General features: G+C 42.9%; 1 protein-coding gene across 2 annotated transcripts; it reads left to right on the forward strand.

Moving 5' to 3' along the window:
* The first annotated feature begins 6308 nt into the window (after window positions 1–6308).
* On the forward strand, window positions 6309–16847 carry adssl (adenylosuccinate synthase, like). 2 transcript variants are annotated; one of them, XM_053847974.1, is made up of 13 exons: window positions 6309–6831; window positions 7537–7639; window positions 8791–8859; window positions 8937–8987; window positions 9146–9212; window positions 9299–9406; window positions 10821–10902; window positions 11438–11564; window positions 11646–11800; window positions 13229–13353; window positions 13431–13528; window positions 15171–15320; window positions 15398–16847. In XM_053847974.1, the coding sequence occupies exons 1-13, from the start codon at window positions 6601–6603 to the stop codon at window positions 15448–15450; spliced, it is 1419 nt and encodes a 472-aa protein (XP_053703949.1). In that variant the 5' UTR covers window positions 6309–6600; the 3' UTR covers window positions 15451–16847. The 2 variants fall into 2 exon arrangements, with proteins under 2 accessions (XP_053703949.1, XP_053703950.1); XM_053847975.1 differs by lacking the exon at window positions 6309–6831 and adding an exon at window positions 6845–7446 and having other exon boundaries at window positions 15398–16846.
* The last annotated feature ends 1385 nt before the right edge of the window (window positions 16848–18232 follow it).

Below are 18232 nucleotides of genomic sequence, written 5' to 3' on the forward strand. Positions count from 1 at the left end.
TTGATGAATATGACTTTCACCTGGTTCTGCTGCTTGTTGGACTTTTCAATGACAAATATCTTTGCAATGATCACGTGGTTTTATGTCATCATCACCAGGTAGTTGACTTCACTTTAGGCTCTTACATTTCTCATATTTTGGAGCTGAACAGGCAACAGATATTACAGACAAACTTGGACCACTCTTCAGAACCATAACAGAACCAATGAAATCATTACTCTAGTGCAGCACAACTACCAGCAGACGGCAATAGCAAGCAATAACACAGGTAAACTGATTTGTTTTGAACAAATTTCAGTCAATGTAATTTTCAAAACATCCTCATGTTTTTGCAGCAGGTTTAAAGCAGTTTCCGTTATAAGACTCTTTATCTCTCATGAGTGCCCGTCTTGAAGAAGTGACATGAAGAAACGGTCCTATTTTTTTCATCTGTATGAGTCTTGTTTTTATGGGTAGTAGTTAACTATTTGTGAACAGATCAGACCTCTCACATCAAATAAGATGGCTGTAAATTAATCCAAAGAAACGTACTTTACACTCTGCTTTTTCCAAATGAGGCCTGAGCATTGATAAAACATTTCCTGGAGCGGTTTATGGCTAAGACATAAAATGAACTGAATGTAACCATCCTGATGTTTGCTCTCGATTATCCTCCCGTGCTGCGGGGAGCAAAGAGTCTTTGAAGACAGTGATTTGTGTGAGGACAAGAAGTTGAATTTTCAAACTACATAGTAAAAAAAAACTCTGACTGAGAGAAGGAGATCATTGGTCAAAATACTTTGACCCATAATACACTGCAGTCGCTTTGTGTTTACAGGTTTCACAGAAGGGATAGAACCTTTTGGTCGGAACTTCACTCGCCGTGTTCGGTGGAAAAAGAAGGATGAGCACCACCCCAAGAACACCATCCCTACTGTGAGACGTGGGAGTGAGGGCGCTCTTCTGGCCGGGTCTTCCAGCATGAGAATGACTCGAAATACAGGGCCAACATCCATCATCCAATAGAAAATGTATGGAAGGAGTTGTAACTTCATGTTGCTCAGCGACAGCCCTGAAATCTGCTAGATCTAGAGTGGATCTGTGTGGAGGCGTTGGCTGAAATCCCTGTTGCAGTGTGTGCAAACCTGGTCAAGGACTACAGGAAATGTTTGACCTGTGTAATGGTTCCTATACCAAGTATTAATACTGGTTTTCTCAAGTGTTCAAATACTTCTGTGCAGTAATAACATACAAATAAATTATTTAAAAATCATACAATGTGTGTTTTTTTATTCTCTCTCACACAGTGGAAATGCACCTATGATCTGAATTTCAGGCTTGTCCATCATCATCGAGCAAGACCGCTGCTCCTCCTATATGTACTAGCATCATTCATTTCATTCACTCATTTTTTATTTGATTTTATGCTGTGCTTTATGAAGTAATCTCGTGGTAAAAGTCCATTGCTTTCATCCCACCTGTTTACAATATATTTTACAGAACATAGCATGTATATTTGCCTGCACTGATTTTCTACTGTCCACATGCGGTTGTGATTCTCAGTGCCTTCTGCTCCATAAATCTAAGGTGTGATTCTTGACTAAAGATCATGCGATGAAGTCATGGGTGTGTTGGAGCATTTCATTACTCAGCTTATTGATGTTATCTGATGAAAGAAGGCGGGCCACAATATAGTCGGCTATCATGTCGGCGGCGTGGTGTCACATTTATCTGCCGTGCTTCCTTACAGTCTCTGGACTCTGCACTTGAGCACAGACTTGGGCCTCAGAGATAAGATAACTCCAGTTTATAAATGCAAAAGTCTTGAAGCACTAAATCCTGTCCTGCCGCTGGTTTACTTTCATTATAAATCTGGTCGGCTCAGCCAGTTATTTTATAAATGTTACCCCCATGTAAGTTCTGTTTCTCTTCTGTCCCTCTCCCATGCTGATGATCCTCAGGTCCTAAGACAGATATCACAGATACATTTGGAATCCAATTCCATGGGTGGGTTTCTAATCCCGATCTAGAGCAGATCTGCTTCTTACGGAAGAAGATTAGGTTCAGTGAAGAAGAAAAAATTGACAGAATTCTGACTTTTTTTAATCAGAATTCTGACTTTAAAGTGAGAATTCTAACTTTAATCTCAGAATTCTCACTTTGTGACAGTGAGCAATGAACTGTGTGGCAGGAAACATCAGACTGCTGTTTAAAGTCAGAAATCTGAGGGAAAAAAGTCAGAATTCTCACTTTGAAGTCAGATTTCTGAGAAAAAAGTCAGAATTCTAAAGTGAGAATTCTGAGATGAAAAACATTTTTTTTCTTCACTGGCCCTAATCCTCTTCCGTAGGCTGCTTCTTATCATGAATAACAGATAATAAAGTGCTCCATGACAGTGTTCGCCACAGGTAAAGAGGTTGAAGTAGTGAAGCATGTTTTTGGTCTTTTGTCTTTTCCAACACTCACCATCATGACCAGACCTAAGTAACTGACAGGTATAAAAGTAGGGATGACCTATGTACTTTGGGAGTCAGGGTCATCCCGTATTACTTCCTCGTTCGTGTACTTTGAGGCACTGCAACTTCATTCTCTAATTGCTTTCAATTATTTTATACTTGTTTGCATGCATTTTTACCAATATGTTATTTATTCACATCCGTTTCATATCTACTGAGCTCTATACATAATAACATGGCACATGTTATGTTTTCATTCAAGGTTACTTCAAATTGATGTTCTAAACATCTGAATTTACATTTATATCCACTAAAAGATGCATGAACGTGAGGATGAATCCTGCCTGGAAAACAGGCCCTTGTGGATGACATCACGCCACACATAGTTCCCAGTGGTCAATACAGCAGAATCCAGAGGGCTTTACAAGGTCATGCACCTTTTACATGTTAATGGACTGAGCTGAACACACTGATGCCAACAGCAGAACAATAGGCAGTCATTGAAGCAAATAATAATAATAATAATAATAAGAAGAAGAAGAAGAAGAAGAAGAAGAAGAAGAAGAAGAAGAAAAACAAATACTAGTTACCTAATGTAACCGCAGTTCTATGACTATGTGAGTATTCCTCTAAAGGTCATCGCTATTGGTTAATCCACCTCCACAAACTGGTCAATGCACATATGAAATAGAAATACTAGCAAACGTAACCACAGTTCTATGAATACGTGTGTAGCCCTCTAACTGGCTGCCCAGCAGTCCAGTCTTCTACTGCTGGGCTACAAATCCAGCAGGACTCACAATGGACATTGAGTCCAGTCAGACTCCACACTGTGCACCCTGACAGCAGCAGGCAGAAAGGAATCACTCCACAGTGCAGCACGGGTGGACAAGTCCATCTGCGGAGATGCTGCTCATCACTGCCAGAGTGAGAGAGAGAAGCCTTGGAGGGAGAGCCCGAACCCCTCACACAATGGTGACTAGCATCGTGCACCACTCACTCCGATGCCAGACCAGCGCCGCCAGCTCGTCCACCATCCAGCTGTCCTTGTCACTGACGTTGCTGCATCTGTGTGTTGTGCTGGCCTCTCAAATGAGACACAAACAAAACATCAGACAAACAAAGCCACCTACTACAATGCTACAGCATATGGCTGTGTATTGGCAAGAATCCGGCGATACGATATGTTTCCATATACAGGGATGGTGGTTATTACATGAATACACGAATACAAGCCAATGATCATTGGATCATAGGCTTATGCCACCCTTTCAATGCTACAGGAGACTCTTCAGATTCCTGCGTCATATTGGTTAGCGGACGTTAATGTTCCAACCCAGGCTTCAACAATCGCGAGTTCTTGTAGTCTAGTACCATGTGAACTACCTGTGGCCGACTAGTGGTCGGCCAGCTGCAGTAAAGTCAAAGCACAAACATCTTCTGGTATAAAATATTTATTTGAATATATAGAATATATATCGTATTTGTGAAGTCAATAAATCCCAAGATGAAAAACTGTGGATTTATTTTATTCAATGAACTGAGGACTAAAGGTGGAGGAGCTGGAGACAGACTGAGCTTGTCATTCAGAGCTCTCTTGCCTGGACTGCTGCCTATATGAGGGTCAAGACAAAGAAGAATTGGAAGAGCACAGCCATGTACACAACTGCTTTACAATGTGTAGGCAAAATGGCTGTACCCCTTTGATCATGATGAATTAAAAAATGCTTCACCTGACTCATTATTCATTTACAAATGTGGTCATTCATTGACCAATGAGCCGTGCATAGTCTAACTAATGACATATAAGATTTCACTTACAGCCTCACCGTATCATTTTGGATTAAGTCTAGGATAATAATGATATAAAGTGTGACACAGTTGTTTCATAGTCCTGGTCTGGACCTCTGTTGGTAACAAAAATGTGTTTGAAAAATAATGGCTTAAAATCGAATTATATTTATTACCCAAGATTTTTTTTATTGAATTTTTATTTTAGCAACATTTTGAATGGGTTATTTTTCTTCTTTTTTTTTTTTTTACAAGGTCCCTGCTGAGGTGTTGTCCACATACTCAGCGGACAAAAGCGATGTGCTTTGACACAGCCCTACCCACTGTGTGTGGAATCAGGATGTTGGACTGAGGGGCAGGGCCCCGGGCCGGTTAAATATTGACCACAGGTGTAATCATTAACCTTCAATCCAACTCCTGATCTCTTAAACTGGACGCTCTGCCTTGCTGCCATTGCTCCTCTGCCATGACCAGACTGGAACATCTGACTGGTGCTCAGGTTCACCTTCCTTCTCTGCGACTCCATCCACCGCTCTCCGTCTGAGCCACATCGGTCTGCTGCCAAAGCTGCTTGAATCCTTGAAGCCCAACTCTTCTGCTCATCGACCAAACCTTTGGCCCCTGGCTGAGGTGTATCTGGAGGTAAGTCTAGCTTGAGGCCAAAACCAACACACCCCTAATTCGGCGAACAGATTCTGCTTCCATTGAAGAGACAAACAAGCAAGTTAGTGAACATCTACAGTAATTCAGATTCACTTGTAAAGTTGACTCTAACTCCAAATGGAGCTGAGTTTTTGACAGCGCTAGTGTAAGAGCGGAGAGACTCCTTCTCTGCTAACAATAAGTGGGGGAAGGCAAGATTGGAAAATACAGGTGGGTTTGGGCTGAAACAGAGCTCATGAGGTGCGGTTGAAGGTAATTAGGAAGAGAACATGAGCAGCAACAGGTACAGAGGTCAAGCCACACCCAAACAAGCACATATGGAAAAGCACCTTCATGTTGATGGCTGTCATAAAGTGTGTTATCTACTCAGGCTCATGGTCAAGCTGCTGGAGGAGCAGAGCAATGATGGCGACGGTCATAAAACTGGGAGGAGAAACTCACCATGGTCACAAAGGGAGTCCTCTTCTGACCTTCATGCCGCCTTCAAGTCGCACTTCGGCACCTTCAGTCTCCACTGGCGGACCATCTCAGGGAAGGTTTGTGCGTGTAGAGCTTGGTCGTCAGACCAGGGAGTCGCGGTGCTCGCTGTGTGTAACAGCAACTCCATGTGGAAGCTGAGCGTTCCAGTGGAGGTGCTGTTACTTGCAGAGAGCAGCCAAACTCAACTGGACATTTGACTGAGGTTTATTTCTGAAAGTCGAGGAGTGATGGGGGACAAGGTGATGACCTATGAATTGACAGCCAGTAGAGGAAACATCTGCCTGTCAGTTCTGTAGGCCACTGCTGTGTTCGCCCTGCATTTCACTGCTGCAAACACAATTCAAAATTGACTTTTGAAGCCTGTGAATAAAATCCGTGTGACTCAGCTACTGCTCTCTGTCGTTGCTGTGAGTTTGTTATTAAAAATGCGCTTTGTGTTTGTTACACCATGGAATTCTGAGTCTCATTCAGCTGAATGTTGTAGTTGCATGTTTCACGTATCCTTTTCCTTGTGTTACTTTAGAACAGGACTGTCCTCCAGCCTGCCTCAAGTCCACTGGGGCCAGATCTTTATAGATGTCAATATGATTTGTTGGCCCACTTGGGTTATAAGATGCATTTTAAACATTTCATTTCAATGTTTCAACCTTTTTTACAACATAAAGGTTATAGGTCGGCTATGATCATTTATATCATAAAGCACTCTGTCACCACACATGGTTTGAAATGATCAAAGAGAGAGGTGTTAAAAACACAGATCCAGTTTGTGTTGTTAACGCTCTTTAAATAACACCATAATTATTAATGTCTGAGCAGCAGCACAGTTGGACAATAAAGGATGGCGCCCTCGTGTGGTCAACTGTCCTCCAAATATTCCGGAAATGTCGACTCCAAGGGCCACAAAGCTATGAAAGCGAGCTCGTCTTGGACTGTTGGACAAATCGCGAATTGCAGTTAAATATCATGTCGTTGTCATTTATTGTCCCCGTGTCTTCGGCATAACAGTTAGAAGGACAAAAAAATCAGATTTTCAGACAAAAAAAACAACATTGTGTGGCCACATAAAGATCATCTCACCATTTAAAACCCAGGTCAATAAAAGGCAACGCGCCCTGGAATCTTTGATCTGAAGGAACGAGACGCATAGATGGCGTCACCTAGCGGCCGGGATGACACACGACATTTCCTGTAACAAAAACGCGGCAAAGCGACATTCAGCCAGTGTCACAGCATGGCTTCCGACTCTGTGGAGAGTGCGAACGGACGACCGGCCGAGTGCCTGAACGGTGAGCCGGAGGTGAAGCGGCTGAGGGAAAGCGTGCCGCAAGACTGTCCGCTGCCGGTCTCGAAGAATCCTGACAACCAAGTGACCGTGGTGCTGGGAGCGCAGTGGGGGGACGAGGGCAAGGGGAAAGTTGTGGACTTGCTCGCCATGGATGCGGATATGGTGTGCAGGTGCCAGGTACGGTTTCCACCTGTGCGACTTCGCATTTCATTCTCAAAAAAGACGAGGCCTTTTCAATGTAGATAAATACTCAGCGCCGATGTGACAGTCGAGTCCGAGCATCCGCTCGTCGGTCGTGACGTCAACACTAAGTGACCTCCCGGATGTGCGAGTGCTACACTGATGCGGCGCTCGTTGCTAACTTGCACTGTAAATTACATTTTCTTTCACCCGTCGTGCAACGCTGCATCGTTCTATGGTAGACAAAACATGTTGGCAACAACACGTCTCCATGTGCTCACCATTATTTTCAAAGTTTAACGACAGGAGGGCGAAGGTGACGTAGCTTGTGGAATAAGCGGTTTGAAATACGGTACAGAAAACGAATACGCCAACTGAAACCATTCTAATGTGTTGGTACAGTCAAAGATAATGCCATGCACATCACATTCAAACGGACTTCAGCCATGAACTCGACCATTGTTCAGTCATAACAAAGCACTAACGCAGCTCTTGCTAGCTTTAAATGGCATGTGTAACAGTGCAGATGCGGTGAGTGTATCACTGAAGCTGCTGACTGCTGAGGAAAACACTGGGCTGGTTTCTCTGGTGTCACGGTGTGGTGCTTGAAAGGTACCGACCATGCCATGCTTCAGTGCCTCATCTGCATCTCTGGGTCCCAAACTGAACACCGGTGTCAAAACGTTCTGTTTGTTTTCGAAGGGCGGCAACAATGCAGGCCATACTGTGGTGGTGGACTCAGTGGAGTACGACTTCCACCTCCTCCCCAGTGGTGTCCTCAACAAGAATGCCATCTCATTTATCGGTAAGTTTTGCTGTGTTGGATCCAGCAGGATCTATTTCACTCTTCAGTGAGTCACCACCAGCTCTTGTAGTGTCCTAAAGGTAAACGTTCATGACAGCCAAGACGCTTGCATGCTTATTCTCTCTGCTTGTTGCAGTGATTATTCATAAAAGTCATAGAAGTCTGCTGCTTCTGTTTCAGAAGAAGCCTGTTAGAGTAATGGTCATGTGTGAGGCAGATTACAGAGCACAAAACGATGAACTGTTTACTTAAGTGAGAATTTTGTTATTACCTAGTAGAGGTAATAACACTTTCAAGGTCGAAACATTTTTTTGAAACCTCAAAAATACATCTTTATTACCATAGTAGGCCAACAAATCATATCAACATCTATAAAGATCTGGCCAAAGTGGTCTTGAGGCAGGCTGGGGGACAGTCCTGTTCGAAAGTAACACAAGGTAAAGGATACATGAAACATGCAACTGCAACAGTCAGTGTAATGATACTCAGAATTCCACAGTGTGACAAACACACATTTTTTCAATGACAGAGAGCAGTAGCTGGATCACACAGATTTTATTTGCCGGCTTCAAAAGTCATTTTTGAATTGTGTTTGCATCCATATGAAACGCAGGGCTAACACAGCAGTGGCCTACAGAACTGACAGGCAGATGTTTCCTCTACCACGCAGGTCATCACCTTGTCCCCCATCACTCCTCAGCATTCAGAAATAAATGTAACAATGTAACAATGAAATGTTTACTAAAGTAAGAATTTTGTTATTGACTGACCTACTAGAGAGATTATATATTATCTAATATATTATATTTAATAATATATCACTTAATAACAATAACAATAATATATGTGTATATATGTGTGTGTAATAATATAATAATTATATGCATATAACCAATATTCATAAAACTTGTCAAACTCAAATGAGTAAAGACTATTAATGACGAATCTAGAATTAAATAATTTTATTTTTGGTTGGACTTTTAAATTATACACAGATATAGCCAAGGTGTGTTTATTTAATTATCTGACTTCGTTCAAAGTTTTCTTCACTTCTTTCTTCATTGTTTATTGTTATTGTTATTGGGTTTTTTTGTGTTGTACTCGACAGCCTTGAGTGGAATGTTGAGTGGAATGAAACTTTCTGTGTTTAGGCAACGGAGTGGTGATCCACCTGCCGGGGTTTTTTGAAGAGGCGGAGAAAAACCTGATGAAAGGCAAAGGTGACATGTTTATTTAGAGATGAGCTTTGCAATCTTTGTTAACATTGTTTAATAAAGTCTGATTGTATCTCATCCAGGATTACATGGGTGGGAACAAAGAGTGAAGATATCTGATCGCGCTCACATTGGTGTGTAAACCTTCCATGTTCAACAGACTTGAAGTCAGTGATGCTCGTATTGTTCTGCTCAGTTCTCTTTTCTGTTTTAACAAGTCACGTCTCATAAGTATTTGAATCAATCTTGCCATCTCACTGAATGACCAAGTCTTTGGCCTTCACCTCGGCAGTGTTCAATTTCCACCAGGCAGTCGACGGGATCCAGGAGCAGCAGCGAGAGCAGCAGGAAGGGACCAGGTAAATTCAAATGAGCCAGCGCTGTTACAATGTTGAGAAATGTTGTCGTACTTAAAGTACATTTTATTTATTTTTTTGCACCCCAGTTTGGGAACTACCAAAAAGGGCATTGGTCCAGCTTACTCCTCCAAGGCTGCACGGAACGGCCTCAGGATCTGTGACCTCATCGCTGATTTCCAAGTGTTTGAGAGCAAGTGAGTTAACACATGCAACCTGTTTTTATCTTTATAAAAAATGTTTGAACTGAAGGCCAATAACTTTTTTTCTTTATTGAGGGGAGAAAGAAAAAGTCCCTGAGGGGGTTGTCACGCTACAATCTCGTTTGTCAAAGTCTGTTTGACTCAACAATCCGACATGTGAACACAAGCGAGCCGGGCTTTGACCCCAGACTTGAGTACAATGGGAAAGGTAGAGTTTGTACTGGACAAATTTCATCTCAAGGTGCAGGGAATGACACAACTGGTGGAAAGAGTCCGTAACGTTGAAGGGGCTGTTCACACTGCAGACTTTCGGTGCTTTTCCATTACAGGTTCGAGAACCTAACAGCCCGCCCTGGCTCATCCTTCCCCGGCCCTTCTTTGGTTTTCCATTTATACAGGGACAATATTCAATGTTGCAAAAGGAGAGGCGGGGTCAGTCGTAACAAATGGGCATGGATTGGTCAAAAAGACTATTTTTCCAAAATATTGCATTGAAATATTACTGAATACTGCAGTGTGACCTGAAAGAGACTTCTGATTTACTTTGAGCTTGGCTCACTGAAAGCTTACAATGACGTCATAGCTCTGCTTATTCAGTGACTCCTCTCTGTTACCAAAGTGAGGTATATTTGTGAGGTTGTTTTTGAACACCTTTGTCCATCCAGACAGCGATCAGATATTTTAACTGCTCCACAGATGTCATGCTCATGTGGAGACACAATGCAGGTTGATATATCAAAGTAAATAACCAGGCCATTCGGTGTGTTTCTAAACAACCAGTCAATAATCTGTCTGATGCTGTGGGCGGGAGGAGCGGCCACTTGACTGCTGCACAGCTCGGCATGAGTAGGAGTTCTTGGGGCTGCACAGACTTTCCAGCTCCACGGAGCTGGTCAAGTTAGGATTCTCACAAGATCTCAAATAAATCCTCTGTCAGATATCAAAATACATTTGGGGAGAGAGAGTAACTTTTATTTAAGGGAAAAAAGGCTCCAGAGTGGGCACTTTCTCGTGCTCGAGCACCACTAGTGATCTATATGTGCACTCCTCTGCTTTGTATGTATTCTATGCACAACTTAACTTCGTTTGCATTTTCCTTGCAGTATGTGTTTCCTTCTCTAGATGGTGCACAACACACACGTTGACTTGGTGTGCTGGTTTGCTGTATTAGATTAGCTTACGTGTCCTTCCAGGCTTTTTGTTAAAATGGGCAAACCAAAGGAAACTGAATGCATGGTATATAATGAGTTTTTATGTTATTTATACGTATTAGTTCCCACCCCCATTCGATTCATCTACTTTTGCCACCCAAATGTGCCCCTTGATGCTTCAGCTTTGTGTGCTCCAGTTAAACGTTTTACTCATTTCAGATGAAACTGAACAGAACCTGATCCATTTTGTCTCACAGATACCGTATACTCGCCAACAATTACTTGGCGACATATCCAAATCTGATTCTGGACGTCGAAGAAGAACTGGAGCAGCTTAAGGTGAATATTAAAATGAGAAAGTGCTGAGTGAAGACTGTCACAAACATTAGATACTGTTGTGAAGAAAAGGCTGAATTTTGACACAATCTAAAGAGAATTTCAGAAATATTAAGAGGTGTTATGAATAACCTTGTGGGTTAGACACCAAGTGGCGTATCATTTTCCCGTGTGTTATAAGTGAGTTATATAGAATGAGTACATTATTTCTGCATGTGGTCAGAGAACAACACAGCGTGAAGTGTCACAGCTGCAGGATCTGAAACTATACAGCAACTCTCTTTGGAATACAGTGGACTTATTTGTATAGAGTTTTGCTATACCCTCTACATGAGACACAGCAGGACACATGTGCCGTGTCTTTCAAATGTTCCTGTCTGTTATTTAATGATGATAAATGGAAAATAAACAAGTCATTTGTGAATGAAGAGATCCTGGAGAAGCCTTCCAACTGTGATGTAATGACGCTTACTTTGTTATTGGTGTAAACTGTGGATGCTGCATCCAGCCGTGTAACACTGTGCTCCACATGTAACAGGAGTATGCAGAGAGGCTTCGTCCTCTAGTAACTGATGGGGTCTACTTCATGCACCAAGCACTGTCTGGACCCCCCAAGAAGATTCTGGTAGAAGGGGCCAATGCAGCTCTCCTGGACATTGATTTTGGTAAGCTGCGAAAGCTACAGATTTATCTCCCGACATTGATGTATATGACTTCAATCAGCTAACAGCCCTCTCTGGACATAGGGACGTACCCTTGCGTGACGTCTTCAAACAGCACGGTCGGAGGGGTGTGCACAGGTCTCGGTGTGCCCCCATCACATGTCGGCAGAGTCTACGGAGTGGTGAAAGCGTACACCACCCGGGTCGGCGTAGGCGCTTTCCCAACCGAGCAAGATAATGTGAGTAAGCCAAGTAGCGCACGTGTTCACTGTCAAATGTGTTATTTAGAATAGGGATCATGGGAAACACCAGTGGTTACATCTGGGAGTATTTCGTTGACGTCTTGCATTACATGAATGGATATATTTTAAGGACGTTTTACTTTCAAGAGCTCTGACCTTCATCTTTGCATTCCGTGAATAGTTTTACACCAACTAAGTACAGACTTGTTTGTGTGTTGAAATGACCATCTACATACTGAGCCCAGATAAATCGACTGAAGGACCCTCGCCTTCTACACTTGCCATGATGCATCGACTACACTGTTACTCAACAGGCGCTTAGCAAGTCCTTATTTACTGTACTCCACTGACTTCACTAGGAGAACCATGCACTGCATGACATCAACAAGCAGCAGCCTGGACATGTTTTCCTGCCTGGTGTTCATTCACAAAAGTTTATCTTTTTGCTGATAGAAATGTGTCATTAAATACATTAAAAAATTTTTTTTGAAATGACATTGAGAGGATGCCTGTGATGCCTGGGCAATCTTTGCATGTTCTGATATCAAATATAGATGGTCCTGGTATCTTCTACGGGTTTATGTATTCAGAGTTCCCTCGTCTGCTTACATTCCGGAATCACACGAGATAGTTGAAGCAGCATAATGTGACCCTAATGCTATTATTGAGCGTTTTCTTGATTTTAAACATCTTTGAAATTATGATAATGAAAAAAAATCCTCCCGTATATGAGTTTCACTTGTAGCTGCAGCAGGTCATGAATCAGCAGATGGAAGACTGCCATCTCATTGAGGCAGACATTGTGGCGGGTGGGTCTAGTGCACTCAGTGTCAACTGTTGAGTTCCTTATATCATGTCGACTTATTGTTAAAATGAAATGACTCTGAAAAGGATGAACATCTTTCTTTCCACACTTCAGTGTACATTCGGACAACGCTTCATCTTACTGACAATGTAGGCAACACTCACAACATGGCAGACCATAATAGGGCCCCTTTCAATGAAAAATCACAGACTACATAGTGAAATGTCATCAGAAGGTGGCAGTCTAGACTCATACTATTATTACCTAGATACACAAAATTTATTACACACTTGTGCAGTGCACTGCTCAGTTTATGAGACTCTGCCTAACATATATTGTTAAAAAGTATTTAAAAAAGGACGATGAAAGAAGTAGGGATGGTAGTGCCACAAACTCATGACTAGCTAAGTGCAAAGGTCAGCCCTGCTTCTTTACACTCACCAGACGACTGGTGAATTTGGTGTGTTGATATTCGTCATTACCGTCTGCTTTTGCTGATCAACATTAATGTGACATTGCAATTGTGCACAACTATGGATGACTTTAAACGGGTCTGTCTCCGGGGGTGGTTCAGGTGATTGAGAGATTTGAAGTCATCTTTTGCTTTCCCTCCTCATCAGGAAACCGGAAACTTGCTCCAGTCAAGAGGCAGAGAGTTTGGCGTGACAACAGGCAGGAAAAGGCGCTGTGGATGGCTTGACCTGATTTTAGTGCGATACGCTCACATGGTCAACGGCTTCTCTGCGTAAGCCCTCCTGGTCTTCAACCAGAGCCAGCTTCCAAAAGGCCAGGCGGCCACTCATGGAGATTTTCTGTTTGTAGAATTGCACTGACCAAGCTGGACATCTTGGACACGTTGCCTGAGATTAAAGTGGGCGTGTCATACACAGTGGATGGAAAATATCTGCCAAGTTTCCCTGGTAGGTGATACATACTGTCAGACATTATAGTCAGACAACTCAAGATTTGTGTTGCGTTTTTACTTAGATGTCGAACTCTTTGTGTTGTTTTGATTTCAATTCTGCACTCAAAAATCTTGAACAGCTTCTTAGTGACAACAGCTTTTGATACAGGGTCAGTAGTCTTCAGAAAATTGGCAAGTTAATCTTTGGATTGAAGAAAGCCATCTAATCTAACACATCAAGCTTTAGAAGAGATGGTGGTTTCAGACCATCCAAGACTGATGTCAGTTAACAGACGAGAAAAGTGCATTGACACATGCAGAGATTCTGCTCTTTCACTCAGTGCAGGTGAAGTTTTATATAGGTGGGTTTGAAGTCTGTGATGGACAGTTTGAGTCTGGATGCAAACGGGGAGCTTATCCCACCATTTGGGTGCCAGTTGTTCCGAGAGTAAGGTGCTCCTCTGGCGGGCCGGTTACAAGGCTGTGCCACTTTCCTGGCGTGATGACCAGCGCAGTTCTCTCCTGCTCAAATCATTGCTCCACACAGGAATTCATTTATTCCTTCTCTGACATTTATTGGATCAAACAATGTTGTGTGGTTTGTGCTGTCTCACAGAGTGAGGAGTGATCCACCAGAGGCTCACTTGCCCACTCACCCAGCATGCATAATTGATCACATGATGGATGGCCATTGGTCTGGGACAGGATTTCAACCCCTGCCACACGGAAGCACTGAGATCATGGTGAACGTACTGCTGTAAACTTGCTCCAGTACTCCACTCCGGTCCAATGGCACTTTTAAACTCTTGAAATTGGTGTCCATGAGCCAACTTGAGTTTAGTTCCAGTGTTAATTTGCTTTTTTTTCTGCATACGGGTGTCTCCGCTTGGGGGGGATGGGGTGAGAAATGTTCGGGTTTTGACCACAGGTAACACAAAGCAGAGTGTAAGGTACGTCTGTCACAGCCGTCCCTAAGTGAAAGATGTAGTACAACTGATGGTGAGGGAGCGCTGACATTGGAGTCAGTTTTCACTACAAAAAAAAAAGAAAACCCCAGCATTGGGGGTTTAGGGACACTGCTGAAGCCCTGGGGAGAACCCTGCTTGTATACTACAGGGATATACTGCAGCAGAAGTAGTTGCTACTTTGTGACAATGTATGGCGGTTTTATGTTTGTGCTGGAACTGTAAAGGACGGAAAAAGAGATTACCTCACAAACAAACCATGACTTGTAAAGACTACAGACCAAGGACATCACAAAGTAGCAGTGTGAGGAAACAAAATACTGCCCTGCGTTCAAAGGCACCTTCAAAATAGGGAACAAGTCATGATGTCGTGATGATCCTCTTGTCATTGTTTACCGATCAGTTGTCTTCAGTATCTATTCACACTTTGGTTTCTGGAGCCGTGTCTACAGAAATATCTTGTGTAATATTTTATTTATTTACGTATTTATTTTTAGGTTTGCGGTCTTTATTCTTGTCTTGTTCCCTGGCTGCTGATGTAGGTGTTAGTCGGTCGACTCCTATTGTTTGTCAGTATGAACGCACAGGCAGTCTTTTTCAAAACCTGACGTGGTATTGGTCAAACTGCTGCATGAACACACTCCTGAAGCCAAGTCAATCCCTGCTTCTTTTCATTTTCCCTGTCCAATGCAGCAAACATGGACGTGTTGGCGCAAGTCACAGTGGAGTATGTGACTCTTCCTGGCTGGTGCTGTAGCACAGAAAAAGCGCGGACCTTCAGCGACTTGCCCACTCATGCCCAGACCTACATCTGCTTCATCCAAGACTTCCTGAATGTTCCAGGTTGGTGTTGTGACAAGGAGCGAAACCTCACTCTCTCAATTCTCTGTTGACGTCTATTCATCCTCATCTCATTTCAGTCAAGTGGGTCGGAGTGGGCAAATCTCGAGAGAGCATCATCAAACTCTTCTGATCCATCTGCTGTTCTGATGGGAGCAGCAAATGCAAACTACATTTCAGCATCACCAGCAGGACTGTCAAAGCAGTGGTCACTGCTCCTGTCAAAGATTCCTTCATTACAGTTTTTCTATTGTTTATTTGGAGGGTTGCTTTTAAAACATGTGGATGATGCCATTCTTCAGGAAAGCACACCACGTTTCAGCGCGTTGCCGTTCTTTTTCTACGTTGACAAGTCATGGACTCGTGGCTCGTGAGAGCTGTCTAGTCGGTCACCAGGTTTTCACATTGTTCTTGACATTTCACTTTTAAAATGTGTGACAGTAGTTTTTGGCCAAGCTACAGTCAACATTTGAAAGCAAAACCAAGCGTGTAATAAAGGGCTGCGGAGCAGTCAGCAAGGTTGCATCAAAGAATGTGGTGGTGTTGAGGATCTGTGCCAATAAAGGAAAGAAAGTGCAGTTAGCACTTCTGGAGAAAGTGCATCATCATTGCTCCTCAACACAACTCTGATGAAGATTTTGCAAAACAATTCCAGTCTGATCCATCTCATATGGTGATGCAGTCACAAACTCACCTCCACCTCTGCCAGCACTCCTTCCTTTAACTCACTCTTTAGTTATAAAAGCTTTCAGGACTCGGATGGATTAAATTAACTGAAAATGGACTCCTTGGCAAATCGATGGGAAGTTGCTGGACCACAGAATATCACTGACCATTTGATGCGTCGGGAATCTGCACATCACATCTGATCTGATTTACAGTTCTTACACTTTGAAATGAGGACGACTGGTGAAGCACTCCTGGCTCTGTAGGGAGACGCTGTTCAACATGTTCACTGCTCTTCTGCTGACCGTCCCGTTCACCGTAATCCACTCACAAGTGGGACACGTCTGTGAAAGTGGTTCCTTCTTTACTCTTGTCTTGCAGATCAGTCTGTCAAACTGTTGATGTGCGCCTCATGAGATAAGACACTTCTTTATCCATTACACAATGGAGATATTTGGCTTGGTACAGCAGCAGGGTAAACATTAAAACAGAAAATATATAAAGGACATATTTATAGCATACATTCTCAAGTGAAGTTGACTGAGGAAAAAATGGAATTTGTCTTTGTTTTAAATGAGCTGCTGTGTTTGTTTACAAGGCTTTAATAATCCAGGATCAGATTTTAGTGACAAAAAAACAAGGGATCAGAATTGAAGCGGACAAAAAATGTTTCCACTCATCACTGGAACACGTCCACCCTGATGTCTGTCCTCATGTGGACAGCTTTGGTATGTCTGTAGGTTTCAAAACTTGGGTTGAAACAGTGCCACAATGCAAAAGAAGTAATGAGAAACTACTGTATTATTTCATGGCTGGGTGCAAGATTTTTACTCAAGAATCTTGAAGATTCTCATGTGCTTTTACTCTAGATTAGGCTACTATAGAAGCAACTGTGACTCAGGCTTATTACATTAAGTGAAATTTATTCAGTCTATAAATATGTATTCTTTCTTCAGAATGCCGCTTTTTGTTCACTTCAGACCACTGTAGATCAAGCTACATGTGCTGATCGGGCTGCAGTAAACAAGTAATATGTATCTATTGAGTCCAGGAATATGTATGGAGCATCATAGTTTGCACTTTTCTTTCCCTCTCTTGCATGCGGATGGTGCGTTCAGGAATGTCGAATTGTCATCAAAGTTACGTTGGCTTACATGATATGTGTGTGGTTGGCATAAAGTGGGGGGACCCAGCTGTCCCTCCCTTCCCCTTAACTGACGCAGAATACAAAGGTCATCATGGTTTCACCATCTTTTAAAAACACCCCATGTTTGTCAAAACAAGATAAACTATCCACGGCAACATCATTTTTCAGGCGACATATAAACTATGCTCTTTAGATACCGGTGGGCCCAAAGTGTGCCAAGAAAACATCCCGCACCATGGCACCACTAGCCTCAAGCAGTGAGACCCAGCAGGATGGATCCCAGCTATCATGCTGTTTACCTCAGATTCTGACCCCGTCATCTGACTGTGGCAGCAGAAAACACGACTCATCCCACCAGACAGGCTTCTTCTTGTCCGATCTTATGACGCTGTGAGACCTTCAGTCCATGAATCTAGAAGCAAGCTTCAATTTGAATCATTCTTCATCAAATATCCCATACGTCCCAAATATCTGAGTCTGGCCGCCCTAACTTGAAGGTGTTGCAAAGGTGATATCTGATGGGACTGTAGAAATCCAGCATTTAAATTCAGCCTTTAAAACCATTGCAGTGAAACACCAACCCCCAGTGACCAGGAAACATGCTTCCACTTTTGTTTATTTCTGTCCTGCGTTGTGAAAATGCATCTTCTCTGTAATGATTTGCAGACGTCTGCTAACCAATCACTTCCCAGTTGAAGAAAGTCCTTGCATCATCAAAAATAGCTGAAAGTCAGGACACAGCAGACGCAGAAGGGCTTAATTGAAAATAAAGTGCTCATAATAGTGCAATATCCCTGCCTCTCTCCCCGCCGCTCCTCGAGTCACCGGCACCTTCTGTGGACACTTTCAGGTCAACTGGATTGTTTTGATGCTTGTGGAGCCCAGATTGGACCGTAGCGCTTCTGTCCGGACCCGCTCCAGCAGGAATGGATGGCAACACCAGTAAGACTTGACCGAGATGTTTCTTTTAACATGACTGATGCCTCGTTGCTTATGAACACAATCGTGTTTTGGGGAGTTGTTACTCGGAGATTTTATCTGCAGTGAAATGTGTGCGACGGTTTACTGTAAAGAGTTGTGCCGACTCAGCAGGAGGTAGTCA

This window comes from Synchiropus splendidus, chromosome 17, assembly GCF_027744825.2.
Source record: "Synchiropus splendidus isolate RoL2022-P1 chromosome 17, RoL_Sspl_1.0, whole genome shotgun sequence".
NCBI lineage: Eukaryota > Metazoa > Chordata > Actinopteri > Syngnathiformes > Callionymidae > Synchiropus > Synchiropus splendidus.